The 17,099-nt window shown below is 39.3% G+C and overlaps 1 protein-coding gene across 1 annotated transcript in view; it reads right to left on the reverse strand.

Moving 5' to 3' along the window:
* The window catches only part of asph (aspartate beta-hydroxylase), a 44,376-nt gene that overhangs the window by 3,170 nt on the left and 24,107 nt on the right, over positions 1-17,099 (reverse strand). Inside the window, exons 5-11 of the mRNA XM_069684206.1 lie at positions 11,131-11,218; positions 9,441-9,521; positions 8,385-8,479; positions 4,083-4,166; positions 2,268-3,078; positions 1,564-1,605; positions 973-1,017 (exon numbers count right to left, since the gene is read on the reverse strand). Coding sequence (XP_069540307.1) covers positions 973-1,017; positions 1,564-1,605; positions 2,268-3,078; positions 4,083-4,166; positions 8,385-8,479; positions 9,441-9,521; positions 11,131-11,218 — 1,246 coding nt within the window. The remainder of the gene's footprint in view (positions 1-972; positions 1,018-1,563; positions 1,606-2,267; positions 3,079-4,082; positions 4,167-8,384; positions 8,480-9,440; positions 9,522-11,130; positions 11,219-17,099) is intronic.

A 17,099-nucleotide genomic window follows, 5' to 3' on the forward strand; every position in this document is an offset into this window, starting at 1 on the left:
AGAGAAATTAGAAGGGATTTAACAGAAGGGCATTCCGATACCCTACACCTCCTGTGTTTCGATTTTCATGCTCCATTCTTAGAATTATACATAAAAGGTTTAATATTAACAGTGGGTTATGTCCTAATGAATTGCTGAAGGGTAAATTTGTCCTAACAGGTTTTTATTGTTGTTATGTATATCTAAATATATGCACTCACACTCAAGAAGCTTGGAAGAGTGACCTTAAGACATCTCTTACCACCTCACAGTGCGCCTCTTTTCGGAGATGTGGCATACAGTTCTAAAAATGTGCAACAGGTAAGATCATTGAATGTAATGCAGAGACTCCTGTCAGATTTGCAAAGATGGTAAATGGACTGTACTTATATCGCGCTTTTGTAGTCTTCCGACCACTCAAAGCTGCTTTTACACTACATGTCACATTCACTCATTCACACACACTCATTCACACACTGTAGATTGGCACTTAGGCCTTCGCCATCAATCAGATCTATGCCCATTCATACCCGTTTGCTATGCCACAGGGAGTGTCTCAGTGTCTTGCCCGAGGACACTTGTCCTACATGTGAATGTAGCAGTCAGGGATCAAACCCCCAACCTTCCGATTGAAAGACGAGCCACAGATCTCTCCAATAATATAATTAGTCCCATCATTACACTCCTTTAGGCTTTAGTGTGCCTCTCAGTAAAAAGGCCAATTCTTTTTTACTGGAGGGAGTGAAAGAAAGCATGCCTGTTGAAGAAGTCATGGCTGGAGGATTACCTAGACCTGCTTAACAGGGAAAGAGCAGCCAATTCACAGCAAGACTTTGATAGAGGCCCGGAGATACTTGTGTTGAGAGTTGTTTGCAGTTTGTATGAGAATTTCGTCTTTCACATATATTTTTTTCATGAATAGTTCATGTTATACTCTAAATACATGTTTGTATCACCCTGTACCCCCCCCCCCCTGCAAAAAACAATGTTTACCTGTGGGCTCATCCTGAATCTGTTCCACTGTCTCAAACTCTGCTCCTGCAAAGAGAAAAATCAGCAGATAAGAGCAGATATTGTAATGACTTTGCTGACAAACCGATGACCCCCACATCATGTACAATACATCAGCTTTAGTGGTTTTGGGCCTTTAGATCGCATGTGTGTGTGTGTGTGTGTGTGTGTGTGTTTGTGACAGAGAGCCGCATTGGTTATAATGCCCATCGATATGTTCTGTGGACCTGCACAGTGAACAACTCTGAATGCAATTGCTGTCCACTAAGAATCAGAAGCTCCTAAAGTAATAAAAAAAAAAGATACTATAAATAAATAAAGATAAAAAAGCTGTATGAATGTAAACAGATAACACAATAATTATTAATCATACTTCATAATCCTACTAGACACGGATGTGTGTACACTTGTACTTACAGAGTCAACTATGTGTCTGCTAGGCTGAGGGTATGTATGTGTGGTTAGTACCTAACACACTATGGACTTTAGGAAAATAACAACAAGCATATGTACATGCCTCTTGTGCTCCATGACTCCTGTAATAGCTCTATGTGTTTTTGTTTCTGTACCCACCTTCTTCTGCTGCCTCCTCTTCCTCTTGTGCTTCTTCTTTCTCTGTTGAACAAAAAACATTTAAAACAATTTATATATAATGCTTGACATTACTTTAATCTGCCATGGTGGTTCAGTTAACTGGGTGGGTGATAAAGCCACATTATCCATTGCTGATGAGCTCTGCTCAACACGAGACAGGTTCTTGGTTATAAATCAATTTCCACCACTAGCTACTCCTGCCTTCTAAGTACCTTGATGACTGCTGAATATTTCCACTGTACAGCTTCTGAGGCTTTGATAGTGGACTAAAAAAAGTCAAACAGCTGAAAAACAACAGCCTCAAACAGTCCACAAAATTGTATTTGTGTTGAATGCTACGGTGGACTAATATGGCTATGAACCTCAAGCTTCAGCAGAGATGAGCCACAGGCTACACACTTCTTGTAAACTCAGTTGGTTTGTGTCTTGTTATGTACCATTTGTTTCATTTTTCAAAACTCCATCACTTGAGGCCACCCGCCATAAAAGTTATACAACTTTTCACTTGCGCAGTAATACTCCCAAACACAGTAACGGTAAACAAACTGTTAACAGGAACAACTATATTGTCATCTATCTATAAATCAAGTTGAACTCTTGGGAACTAAGTCAAAGATGGGATATTGGGGCAACAACAAATGTAACTGACAAGTTTTTTCACTTCCTTTATATATCTTCTTTACCTGCTACTATTTCTGCCTCTTCTTCAGCAGGCTTCTCAGCCACTGCAATCTCTTCATCTGAAGTTGCTGCCTCCTCTTCTTCTGCTATGTCCTCAACAGCTTCTTCTGTTTGAGATACTTCCTCTACCGTGGGCTCCTCAGCAGGTTCCTCTGAAGTTGCTGCCTCCTCTTCTTCTGCTACCTCCTCAACAGCTTCATCTGAAGGTGCTGCCTCCTCCTCAGCGGGCTCCATGGCAGGTTCCTCTGAAGATGCTGCCTCCTCTTCTTCTGCTACCACTTCGACAGCGTCTTCAGCAGCAGTAGCCTCCTCTTCTTCTGCGAGCACTTCGGCAGTGTCTTCTGCAGCAGCAGCCTCCTCTTCCTCAGCTGGCTCCGTGATAGATTCTTCTGCAGCAGCAGCCTCCTCTTCCTCAGCTGGCTCTGTGATAGATTCTTCTGCAGCAGCAGCCTCCTCTTCCTCAGCTGGCTCCGAGACACCTTCTTCTGCAGGAACAGCCTCCTCTTCCTCTGTTGGCTCCTCAAGAGCTTCTTCTGCAGCGACAGCCTCCTCTTCCTCTGTTGGCTCCTCAAGAGCTTCTTCTGCAGGAGCAGCATCCTCTTCCTCACCTGGATCCTCAATTGCTTCTTCTGTAGGAGCACTCTCTTCTGCAACAGTCTCTACATCTGAGGCCACCTCCTCCAAATCCTCCTTGGTCTCCTCCACTGCAGCAGTTTCCTCCACTGCTTCGTAAGCAGCTTCCTCCTTCACATCTTGCTCTGCTACTACCGCCTCCACCTCCTCAGCTGCTGTCTCCTCCTCAACTGTAGCAGCCTGAATCAAGCAACATTGTCAAGGGTTATTAAAAAAAGCTCTCTTAGATTTCTATTTGTGGTTTTTACAGAAATTGATACATTTGACAAAATCACACAGAATCTATTTTCCTGTTTTCATCTGGCCAAGAAGATGAAACGCTTTTAAATGGGGCTGAACTTTGTACTGTTTAGATCGGGAAAAGTGGGATTTGTGAGAAAATAACATGAGTATCATGACTAACTTTTCCCAACCAAATAATAACTACATTATTACACCTTTAAGAACCTAAATCAACAGAAATACCAGACCAGCAGACAGGTAGAGTGCAGCAACTGAACAAATGTGTGTGTTTGCTAACTAGGATTAGTACACAATAGTAGCTACATAGCAGAAATATAACGTTTGTTGTAACAGGTTTAAATAAAACACCTGTGACAATCACATCCTATCACAGAGACTAGAATTGCTGACCAGAATGTGTTCTTTAACTCCCACATTAAAAATATTTTAAGTATTGCCTTTTTCACTAAAGTCACATTGCAAAAATAACATCCTGTCTCAAAAAGATGAAGAAACACTGGTTGATACATTTGTTACATCTAGGTACAATTATAGCAATTCCTTATCATCAGGCTGCCCAAACTATCTCTAAAGACTCTACAGTACAGCAGGTCCAGGATGATGTTACACATGTCATGACAAGAACTAGGAAAAGAGATCTTATTTCTCCCATACAAGCCTCTCTGCATTGGCTTTCGCATGTTTATGCCAGCAATGCATGTTACGAATGTGACACTTTCTCTCTTATAGTTTTGTGCTTTCTTGTCTCCCTCTTTTCTTTCCTCCTGTTTCAACTTTTATCAGTGATCTTATTAACTTTATCCCCAATATTAACATCATTGTTATCATCATTATTAGAATCTACCTCTACACACAGAGATAAAGACAATTCAGTTAGCCAGCAGAGCAAAGTGCAAATCAGTATGCTATGATGATGCAATTCATAATCACAAACTGCATACCTCCTCCATGGCCTCCTCAATAGGAGCATCCTCTTCCACAGCTGGTGGTTCCTCTGTCAGCACCTCTGGATCCTCCTCAATCACCTGAAACGCAAAACATCCCTATACATCATCAAATGTGCATATTAATAAATTATACCAGTAAGGACTTACTTGTTTACCAACTAACCCGTTAAGGTCCACAGTGGAATTGTATCATTTACTTTACCGCAATTTTAGTCAAACTGATCTAAGAACAACAAACCCATTGAGATTTTCAAATCTGTCAAAGTATGAGCCCACAGCATCAGTTTATCTTAAATCCCATTTTTAGTCATTAGTCACATGGTGTTTTCTGGACTAGGACAAAAGGTTAGGATTTCTCAATCTTCTTAATTCTTTATTCACAGTTAGTTTGGACTTAGAATATAGCTTCAAAAAGAGAAAGGCTACCTGCTTTTTCTTGAGCCAGTATTAACATTTTGCAGACCTGAGAGACATCTATTGGCAGAAATATGTGTCAGTAGAAACTGAATTTGCATTATTTATATTTGAATAGCTGAATTATAAATTTCAATTTAAATCACATAATTTGAAATTGTATTGTTAAGCATAATTTTTAAGTGTCTGTTACTCTGAAAATACAAACTTGCTGCTGTTTCGGGGGTCTGTCAGTAGTTTCCTGCTGTTTGTGGGAACTGCTAGGGGAACTGATGCGGTTGGGTTAAACATTTACCCCATTCATTATTCTTGCAAGCAGCTGAATTGCTAATCAAAGCATGCTGGGATACCTGGTGACGTGCACCAGGCTGGTGGCATTACTTTTTAGATATTTTCGCCCTCTGCATGTCATCAGTCATTTTAAGAAAACAATGTCATACTGTTACGTAAAACAACCTTGTGAGGAGCTGCTCCCCGAACAAAGCTGTTCTAACGCAAAAGGCTAATAATATAACGATTACTTTTAATAAAATATGAAATTGAATTTCAAGAATTAATTAGAATTTTCAGTGAAGTGCAACGCAGTGGAAGCTGGTGGAACAGCTGATTCCAGTGCTGCAACCTTTGGCCATGACTACCAGAATAATGAAGGGAGAGTTGCATTTGGGGCAATCTTTTACTTCTTCACTGATTTTCAATATGACCAGCACCACTCTGTGCATCGAAACACCTGACCTGGAAGCTGTGTGTGCTTTCAAGAACACCGTTTGACAGCAGTTGGAAACGCAGTTCAAATTGAGTCTAATTAGCGGACCGAATCATCCCCATTGTGACATGTATGCTAGATCCACAGTTACCCCTGGGGATCAATAAAGGATTATCTTATCTTATCTCATCAAGCATATTCAATTCATCCCAGAGAGTAAAACCGAGGCTGCCGAGAGCCACCTCAACAGCCTGCTACAAGATGGAGTTTTTTTTAATGGCAATCACTTTTCCAGATTTTTTCCCCACTTAACACGAACGAATAAGCTGGTTGACAACACTGTGTCAAATGTAAACGTAAAAGGATCCTTTATTACGTTATGTTCTTAAAGGCGCGGCTGTCGTAAACGTAGTTATTAAATTAATTCTAGGCGAGGGTGTCCAGAGCCAGAACGCAGCTGATAATGACAGTGAGCCTACTATGGAAAAAAGCCAGGCTTGTGCAAGATTTTGAGCTGCAGCTTTTGGTCCACACTTTCAGAGTGGGAGGAAAACAGGGCACTACTTTACAACATTATTGTTGCATTATTGCAGCTGAGTTGCAACCTGTTGTTCCTGCTTGCTCCTAAATAATATATGTATGGTGTCAGCAGCATATACATTAAGTTTTGCAAATACGTATTGTTGATTGTTTCAAAGCATTCCCTTCTCCTGTGGTTTGATTCATGACTTCATCAGCAACTAGTCGGCTTCGAATCGACTTCAATCACAGGACTGTTGACTAAAAAATCTGAAATTGTGCAACGTCTTCTTCTGACATCTGCCCATAGACATTTTCAAAAGTATTCTATAGTATTTCTATATACCAACACTGTGTCACACATGAAACTCTCATCCTGCCATCTCGATATCATTCCAGTCAAATTATTCAAAAGGAGTGATAGAGGTCATAGGCCCTACTCTGCTTGAGATTTTGAAAAGCTCCCTTTGTACTGGATGTGTCCCAGATTTTAAAGTAGCATGTGTTGAACCACTGCTAAAAAAAGGACCTGGCCTTGAACAGTCAGTTTAAATTTGTTTTAGACCAATCTCAAAATTGCCTTTCAGCTCCAGAAACTGGTTTTCAAACAACTTCTGGAGGTCCTCAATACAACATCTTTGAGAAATTTCAATCAGGTTTTTGCAAGCAACATAGCACAGACTCAACCTTGTTAAGAATAACGAATGACCTACTAATGGCTGTTGGCTCTGGATACTACTCTGAACTGGTGCTGTTTGCCCTTAGCGCGGCTTTCGACACTATTGATCATGCTACGCTTATCAACAGACTGAAGGATTGGGTGGGCATTTCTGGAACAGCCCTAGACTGGTTTTCCTCTTACCTGTCAAACAGACAATTTTATGTCTCAATTAATTAATTCACCTCTTCAACGGCAAAGAAAACTGTGGCATACCACAAGGCTCAATTCTGGGACCAATTTTGTTCTGTCTGTACATGCTCCCATTAGGTCATATTATCCGTCATCATAACATGTCTTTTCATAGCTATGCCGACGACACACAATTATATCTCTCCATAAAACCATACATACATAAAATTAAATAAACCGACTACGCTTCAAAGCTGCTTAACCGATGTGAGAGACTGGATGTCACAAAACTTCCGCCAACTGACTTCTGACAAAACAGAGGTTCTTAACATCGGCCCTGAGAATATTCACAGTCAGATCCAGCCACTGCTCGGCCCCCTCATCCCAAATATTAAGGGTACTGTTCAAAACTTGGGGGTTTTTAACAACACTGAAAAAATTATTCATGCTTTTATTTCTTCACGTTTGGACTATTGCAATGCCCTGTTTACGTGCCTCAGTGCCCTAGCGCCCTAGCGGTAGCCCAACTTGAGATTGTCGAAGACAAAACATACCTCTCACATCACCCTATTTTAGAATTCATTTTAAAATTTTACTCCTCACATTCAAGGCTTTACATGGCCTGGCACCAGAGTATTTAAGTGAGCTTTTAACACCTTATTGCCCAAGAAGGCCCTAAGATGAGCGATATTAGGCCTGCTAACTGTACCGGAGTCGAGGTTGCGGTTAAAAAGTGATCAAACTTTTTCCGTAATGGCACCTCAGCTCTGGAACAGTCACCCACTTTTTATTCGACCCGCAGACACCATTTCTGCTTTTAAATCCAGTCTTAAGACACATTTTTACAAACTTGCCTTTTTAGCGAACAGTTTATTAGAGCTCTGGTGTGCATATTTAACGTTATTGTATTTTGCTACCTTTTGCTTGTTGTATTTTAACTTTTTCTTTTATACAGTTGTTAAACTGCATGCTTGTGTTTTTTTGTGTTTTGTGCATGTTTAACTGAAAAGTGCTATACAAATAAGGTATTCTTATTATAATTCTTATTATTCCTATTATTGTGGTGTTTTCAATGTAAAAGGAATGTTTTCATTTCTACCTAAAAGCTGATTGTAAAATAATGTTTTAAAATGAATTCCTACTTGAGTCCATCTGATCTCTAAATGCATAAGAATCTTTAAACGTGTGATAATAGAAACCTGTATTTCTATATAGTTTCACAATAAATTTTGTGCCACCTCTAACAGAAAAAATCAGTAGGTGTTTCCTACACATACTGAATATAGTACTTTTGTCCATTTGCATACTGCCATTTTTGAAAATGCTTTCAATTTTGATCTTTTTTGTTTTTAATGCAGAAAGTTGAAACTGTAAAATGAAATGTAAACTAGGGCTGAACGATTTTGAAATAATATTGAATTGCGATTATTTTGACCTATATTGTGATTTCGATATGATTTTTCGATATTAAAGGGAATAATAATTTCATTACATACATCATTATTCTCATTTTCACTGAAAAATATGAATGAGTAATTATGGTGTGATTTTTGCAGGGATCTGTACCAAGCAAGATATCTGATACTTTCGTCTATGTATTATGTGTAGGCCAGAGCATCTCTGCAATATTTAAATTAAAAAAGGTTTTTTAACACACATTTCACCCTTAAAAAATATTGTGCCTCCTGAGATTTGAAAATTGCAGTAGCCCATATTGTGATTTCAATTAATTGTTCAGCCCTAATGTAAACACAATATTTCATAGTGACTCAGTTCCACAGATGGTTTTAGAATAATCTGTACAAACCTCAGGAGTCTCTACAGGCTCTGGTTCAATCTCAGGTTCTGGTTCCGGCTCAGATGCAACCTCCTCAGGCTCAGCTGCTACCTCAGGTTCAGGCTCTAGAGGGAGAAGCACAGAACAGAACAGAATCTCCATCAAACACACTAGCACAGTCTGGTTATGTAACACATGGTTTGTGTCCTTCATGCAGGAAAAGTTCACGCCATTCTTTGTAATGGGACAGTGGATACTTCTAGTGTTATCAAAGACGACACGAAAGACAGCATTTAGTATATACAAAACCGGCATGGCACTCTGAGTAACTCCACTGTGTTAACAAGCTAATTATATTGTTCATTCAAGGTAGGTCCTTAACTTGATATAAAAACAAGGTTTTGAAATTAAACTACACTGATGGAAGAATTTAGAAGTTTATCCAAAGATTTATCACAGTTCTTAGATATTACTAACAATGTATTAACAAACCTAGGATGAACCTGATGGATGGGGCCTGTTCCCTTTTGACTTTGGCAGCAGAATTGAATCACATAAGATTAACATTCTCATATTATTTTATTATTTCTATCACTTCCCGTCAAAGTCCCTCTGAACAGTTTAGAGGATAGAATAAGCATATTTCAAGATTAATTTGGGATAAAGAGAGACCAGGGGTGAAATTTTGCTAAAATGCATACTTGGTTGCTGCTTATGAACCGGATTTCACTGTAGCACTGCAAGACTGTAGATATTGACCCTGAGAATTTTGTGGTATCACTTCCATGTGCATGACTGTTGAAATTGGGAGCTCTTTAGTTTTCTGCACCATGGTCAGGAGTGTTACAGATATTTACAACTCTGTAATAGCAAAAATGGGCTCCAGAAAAAGCCTCACTGCCGGCCATTTTAGTATTTATATGAAACACTTCTAGAACAGATGGCCAAGTCCATGAAACTTCAAAAAGAACTGGGAGGAAACCATTGGGAACAAGTCAGTGGTTATTTAGCCAAGCATTTTTTCATAATTGAGAAAGGTCACATTGTTTCAACAATATTGTCACATTAAAGCAATCACACACATACCTGGTGGTGGTGCAGAGGTGTCATCTGCTACAGCAGCTTCAACCACTTCATCAACAGGCACGGGTTCAGGCTCAACAACAGCTGATTAGAGAGGGGTTATGAATGTGTGAGAATACACGGGCAATGACAAATCCAAAAATTCAAAAAGTAGTAGCAGTTTTCTGTCCAAATATATTGTTATAATTATCCGTTCAACTTTTAATTACTTGCCCACCGATGTTTGGCAAACTATTTCAAGTAAATGTGAATCTTACTTTCATTCTTTGCAGCTGCATAAAACTTGCGTCTTCGCATTGTTGTTCCAATTTTAGCATTCTGTAATTTTATGCAGTTTTTTTATTGTCTACTTGTGTAACTTTAACCAAGACTGATGTTAATCCTTTTGTCGCACATATATACCCCTTTCCCACCTAAACTTTAGCGTGATGACACAGGTTTTTCAGACTCGGGAAAACCTGCTTATAGTTGCCGATTGTGTCTGTTGCCATTGCTAGTGACGTATACTTCTTTCGGTACCTTTTTTTGCTGCGTCACCGTCTGACGTCACAAACGTGCCGGAGACAGGGTTAATAAACAGTGAAGATGTTACGGTGGTTAGGTCTTTATTGTATCTATTACTCATTCAGTCTGTGTATCAAACTTGGCGCGACAAATTTGGAACAATGTTCGAGATATGCGGACAGAGACGGGCAGAATTTGTAGCCGAGATGACGAGGAGTTGCAGAAGTTACAGACGGAGCATAGCATCGCGCCAGAGAGGGGTAAAGGTAAATTCTGGTTACTTTAGCAGAGCTCCTAGACATTTATCCTTTTAATCTGTAAAACACCACATAGGCGCCTATAAAAAAAAAGGTACAAAACTTTTGTGATAATCAACCAAAATATTATATTACAACAGTTGAAAATGATTGTTTAACTAAATATTTCATTATTTTTTCTGCTGAACTTTTGTGTGTTAATCTTTTAAGTGTAAAGAGATGTACGGTCTACTGCATGTATGCACTTAAAAAGGTTTTAGACATTTCATTTAGAAATTTCAGGTCTGAGGACAAATGAGATACAATCTTTTAAAGTCAATTGCACATTTTCAACAGTTTCTCAGCTTACCTCTAAGTAGTACGATATAAATAAAATTCTCTCTGGCCAATTTAAAGGTTAATCACAACAAAAGTATTTTATAGATGAGCACTGTCCAAGGCATTTTGAAATAATGTCAACATTTGATTTCCAAAGAACACTTCCTCTCACTTATTAGTCCTACATTTTAATAATGTGACAAGAGCAAACAAAGGGAGTGAAGTAAATAATGAGTCCAGCTCTCTGTTGAGGTGCAGGCTGGAGCTGCAGTAGTCAACAGCTGAGAACATTTACAAGGTCAACAAATAACAGTATCCCTGTTCATCTCAAAAAGAGGTTCTTTTTTCACATTTAATCAAGTTCTTTGTGTGGTTTAGTGAAAATATTTCCTTAGAACTGTAACATTTTTTTAGTTCTAGTCTAAAGGCCAAAATAGAGGTTTTGGTTTCCATCTGCTGCAGTCATATACAAAACACATTATATACATATAGAAATACATTCAGTTGATAGTGTTGAAACCTTTTCCTTAATTAGCTATAAACATGTTCCTGTGATGATGATGCTGAAGGGAAAGTGTGTATGATTAAATGTGTATAATGAACATTAGTGGTACCTTCAGGTGTTGGTTCAGGAGTCTCCACTGGAACAGAGGCTTCTTCACGACGGGAAGTGACGACAACAGCCTTCTCTTTCAGTCCTATGTGACATGATGGACAAGTTGTTGGCAAGAAATGTATGCGTGTGTGCAGTATACTCACAGGATATGCACATGTCTGTGTGTGTGTGCGAGTATGGGATGAGCCCTAATGAATCACATATTATAAGACATCAGCCCCAGTGGGGCATGTGATGCAGTACATGAATTTGTACAGGACCTTGTCAGTAAACATCAGTGCTTCATAAGGTCTACATAACATTGGTAACATTTTATCAATCAAGGCTTCCTTTCAAACCATCTAAAAAGAGGCACGGGTTTTCATTTGCTGACTCAAGTTTCTCATAAAGACATTAGTAACATTTTATGACTTGTCTTAAGCTGACAGAAACATAAACAGATATTTCTGATGGTAGGTAGGTAGGTGGGTAGGTAGATACTTTATTGATCCCGAGGAAAATTAAGGCATCCAGTAGCTTACAAGACATATGAAATCACACATCTATGATCTTCTGTATATATGTTTCAAACACACACATTCTACCAAATACTGAACCCACTTTCACATGCTATAAAAGAGGCACTTACACAATCCAGAGACTTTATTGACCAAAGAAAATATCACATGATGATCACATGATATTTGGACACAGATACTCCTAAATTTTAAAGAAAAGTAGAAATCGATTGTTTTGATGTTTTCCAAGAGTCAAATCATTTCCATTAACATTACCATGAACACTAATAAACATCACACTTGAAACGAGTACCTTTCAGTGCCATTTCCTGTCCCTGTGGTCTTAATACTACCCTTTTGTTACAACCATCCATTAACTATGGGGGAGGGGGGGGGGGGGGGGGGTGCTATGTCTACATCAGTGACTCCCATCTCATCAGGGTTATTTCCAGAGATGAGGACTTGAGACTTGGCGACTTGGACTTGAGTCGACTTGAGTCACTGTTTTGATGACTTGCAACTTGACAAAAAATAAATGACTTGAGACTCGACTTGGACTTGAGGCATGATGACTTGTGTGTCTTCATAAGTTTGAATGTAAGCTGTTAAATATAAAATGATAAAATTCAATGTTGTCAAGTTTCTGTCTAACTATCAAGTATGTACGCAGTGCAAACTGGGCATCATGATTGGACGACTCAAAAAGTCGTCCAATCAATGTGATTGACTGACAGCCAGTCATCCAATCATGACAAACTCCTCACTATGGCAACACGCAACATCAAAGACCCCCGCTCCCTGATGTTTTTTCCCCCCAAAGAGAAGCCTCATCAGTCGTCCTCGTTACTACTCAACACGGTCTCAGAGCAGACCATCATCATGGCTGCGTCTGTGCCAAGATAACACAGATACAAAAATTATTGTCATACTTTTTGAACAGGTTATATAAATTGTCCAATAATATCATTATTAGACGAGCTACTAATACCTTCTTTTCTCTTTATAAAACCGGATACAACAGGTTAGAGTGCTGGATCTTGGGTGGAGAAAAAGTGACTTGACTTGCCTTAACTAAAGGACTCGACTTGACATAACCTGTGACTGAAAAAATAACTCGAGACTTGGAACAAATGAGACTTACTTGGGACTTGAGCAAAGATGACTTGGTCACAACACTGGTTATTTCAGAGGTTTCCACTCACTACGTGCCTTTTTTATTTTACGTCATTTCAGTCTCTTGCACTTGCATGGAAGTAGCTAACTAATGCGCAAGCACTAAGTCAAAAGAAACTCTTGTTGGAATAAGGATTTTTCTTTTACTTTTTCTCAGAGCAGGTTAAATGATTAACTGTGCATATTTTAGATTTCATTTTGTGAAATGACACCGAGTATCTGATAAATTAACTGACAGCACACATACCGAGGAGAATATGGAGCACATAGTAACACACCGACCACATGGGTGGAGGTATCACTGTAAACTTGGAGAAATTGACATTTTTACTAACATACATTTGAGAAAGAAGCCTTCAAGGGATAGTTATGTTTTTTTTTTTAAATGGGGTTGTATGAGGTACCCACTGTACATAGTACACTCATTATTGACAAGTACCTTATCTAACCCCACTTCAAAAAACCCAAACTATTCCTTTAAGTCAAATATTCTGTTGAATACTTTCTAACAAAGTTTCAAAATGGCAAAATTTTGATTTAAATCAGGAATTTAAGTAAAATTCTGCATTCTGCAACTTTCTGCACTCGAAAGTTGCTGATACTTGTTGCAATGGACACATATTGGTTGGTACCAAAATGAGGTTTGACACCTGACCCTCGAGTTGAAAATGGATAATACTTCCTTCCTATAACTTAATATTTGACTTTATTTCCTGCCTTCTCTGTCAGATTTCTCAGCTTTGCTTTTCTTTCTCTTTTCTTTGGAAGACTCTGTCCCTCTTACTTCTTCTTCCTGCTTTGGTTTCTTTCCCTCCCCCCCTTTCTCCAACTTGCCCTCTTTCTCCCCTACTTTCTTTAGTTTCTTCTCTCCCTCCATGCCCACTTCTTCCCGTTTGTCATTAAGTTTTGCTTTTTCCTTCCTTAGTTTCTCCAGAGCTTTCTCCATCTCTACTTTTTCTATCTTCTCCTCTTCCTCCTGAAGCCTGGCGGCCACCCTTTCCTTCACTCTAGTTGTCAATTCCTTCCTCCCCAGCTCCAGCTCCTTTGCCTCTTCCTCTTTGGCCAGAAGCTCTCTGACCTCAGCCAGAGCCAGCTTGGCAAGCTTCTTGGCCTCCACACGTTCATGGATGATGACCAGCTGCTGCTTTAAAGCCTCCCGAAGCTTCCAGCCCACATCTTTGGTTGGAGAGGGTTCTGAGATAAATGAGCAACAACACCGTTTGCTGTTTCACCACTCGTAACATAGTAACATATTGTTCATGCTAAAAGTCACTCTGTTATTGGGCATCTACACACATCAGTCAGGCATGTATGAGATTAATTAGGCCATATTTATCCAGATTTAAATAATATCCATGACATTCTCACCATACCCTCTCCTCGAGGCAATGTGTGAACGGTAACTTACTTAGTTTAAACTGGTGTAGACCCTGTTTAATGTAGTTTTACACCAGATTATCCAAAAATGTACTGAGTATATGCTAATAAGTGCTCTGACATCACTCTTTTACACTCTTTGTTTAAGACAAGTTTTACTTATCAAGCACAAGCACAGAATTAGGCTACAAATCATTAAATCACATCAACCAGTTCATTGTAGGTTAATTACACATTACACACAAAGACTTTATCTACAAGTCCAGCCCTCACTGTAACACACCACAGCTTCATGCAAGTTGCTGCATGATGATACCTTTCTTAGCTCCTGTCCTGGGAGCATCTCCAGGCTTTTCATCTGAAGTTGAACACAAGCAAGACAACAAGAGTTACAACACCGTTTCTTTACATGTATGACCCTTAGTCATAGTTACAAACCATGAAGTGAAGGTTCCATTTACACAAGTGTCTTTCTACTGTCCCATATCAGTCACACTTTATCCACAAGCCATTCTTTACACAGCTGCATCAAGTCTACAGATATTCTGCACAAAGCGAACCCTGAAGCTTAAGCAAGCCACACTGATCTTTGTTGCAGATGTAACTTAGCTAAGAACTACGCTATAGATGAGGAGGACATGAAAATCTATCTTAATTTCTTGTATAAACCTTTATCACAGTAAACAGTTGAATTGAAAGAGCAGGAAAAGCTCTTCGATTTGGAAAATTGACACATTAACATGTGCAGCTGAACCTGGTGCAGTCACCATACAGCTCAATCTAGCAGACAAACAATGCTTTTCTCTTCACTGTCACACACAGGACACATGCAAGATGCAAAAGTGTTAAGAATGTAGTGGACAAGTTTTTAGTTGTATTAAAAATAGCTTTAGCTGTACTGAACAACAAATACTAATTTGTATACTGTGAACATGTTCATATGGCCTTGGAATAATCAACAAGTCATAGCCTTCCCATTGATGAGGTAACCACAGCACCACATTGTAGAGTAGACCAACTATGGTTTGCTACTGCTACTTTCCCTCTGTCTGCCGAATCTAGGCACTGAGCTTTGGTTGGACTTGAGACACACAGTAAAAAACACACAAAAGCATCATCCAAGATGGCAGTTAACCGGAGTAAACATAAATGGAAAGGACGTCTTCTCCTGCTCCCAAAGCAGATGATTTATTCTGTTATAGCAACGGCTGCTGAGTTTTACAAGTTACCACAGGTCAGGAGAATTGAAGGTTAGCATTAAAAAGGCCAATATGTCCACCAACAGCTCAGCAGTGAGTCAAATTCATATGTGAGCTATTTTTTAACCTGACCTTTGAAGGATGGGAGGACACTAGTCTGAATCTGTGAAGTGTCTGGAAACTATGACATAAGATAAATTACTGGGTTTCTGGTTCAGTGCAGAGATTTCAAATACTGATCCCGACAGATATGTGGGACCTCTGTTTATTCTTCCTCATCTCTCTTCATGTACTCCTTTCTGCTTGGCCAATATTAATGAGCACAAACAAACCCATATATGCATGTCCCTATATAGGGGTGACATAAGTTAAAAAGCATGCAATGTGAGCTTAATGAAAAGAAACATTTACAATACCACATGCAACCCAAGGCAAGAATATGGTATGATTCACTTATAGTTCTTTAGAATCACTATTTCATTTGTATCAGCTATCAGCAAATGTAAGCAGTATGGCTTTGTATCACACTGCTTGAGTAACTTGAGCTGGTGGTGCTATTTTAGATGGATTTGATGTTAAACAGCACACTAACTATGTATACAATGATGCTAGAGAAATGATGGTCTCTACAATTTGGTGAAACTTAGAAGTTGTATACGGTGGCCCTGAAGTGCAAATCACAACGGCAAATCAGAAAACACAACGGCATTAACCAAACCGGAAAAGTTAGGTACCCTCGAGCAACATGAATCGTCGCTGATTGGACTGGTCCTTCCTTTGAACAGGAAGGACAACAGTGCTTCTTTTAAACGCGTCTTCAGCGTACGCAGACTCATGTTTATGTTGTGATTTGTCGACAGCATATCCAGGATCACGTCATATCTATGTCCTGTATCAAAGTAAACCTTAATAGCAGTACGTTGTCACTGGTGGCGCTCATATTTTCATAACATGTTAACCATGTCCTTCCAGTTCAAAGGGCAGACCAAACAGTGACTTTCATGTCGCCCGAGGGTACCTACCTTTTCCGGTTTGGTTAATGCCGTTGTTCTGTTTTGCCGTCGTTTTTTCTGATTTGCCGTCGTGTTTTGTGATTTGCCGTTGTGTTTTGTGATTTGCCGTCGTGTTTTCTGTTTTGCCGTTTTGATTTGCACTTCAGGGCCACCGTAGTTGTACATATATTTGGGCTAAATGGAGTTCAATATACTCTATAAGCTCAGATATACTGAAAGATGGGGATGAACAATATTGTTTTTCTGGTAAAGTTTTGTGCTTTAACAGTGTCACATGGATTCATTCTTCTTACAACTGAAGCTGGAGTCTTCACTCCAGAGCAGGAAGAGCCTGTTTTCAAATCAGGTGTCATCCATGCATTCAAAACAGCTTTCATTCATTGCAAAGCAGCTAACAAAGAAACACATCCTGGATACATTTGCGAGAAAATAGACCTGTAGTTGGTTTCAGTCATGTCAGCCTGTGGCAACAATAAGTAGATTCCAGCATGATGTATTAAACATGCCTCTCCTCCGAATCACTCATCACAACAACTGGTGACACTGAACGCAAGCATCACACCTTTATTTTACAGTGCACTTCTCTCTCTGCTCTTATGCAAGACACAAAAAAAGAAAGCAATAAAAACTGTTTGCACGGGGTATGGTCACAAACCTGAAACTAGGATTCATGGCAGACAAATACTGTAGGCTGTAAGACATCTGTAT

Source organism: Semicossyphus pulcher, unplaced genomic scaffold (assembly GCF_022749685.1).
Source record: "Semicossyphus pulcher isolate SPU_LCO1_2020_fin unplaced genomic scaffold, fSemPul1.0.p SCAF_7, whole genome shotgun sequence".
NCBI classification, from domain to species: Eukaryota; Metazoa; Chordata; class Actinopteri; order Labriformes; family Labridae; genus Semicossyphus; species Semicossyphus pulcher.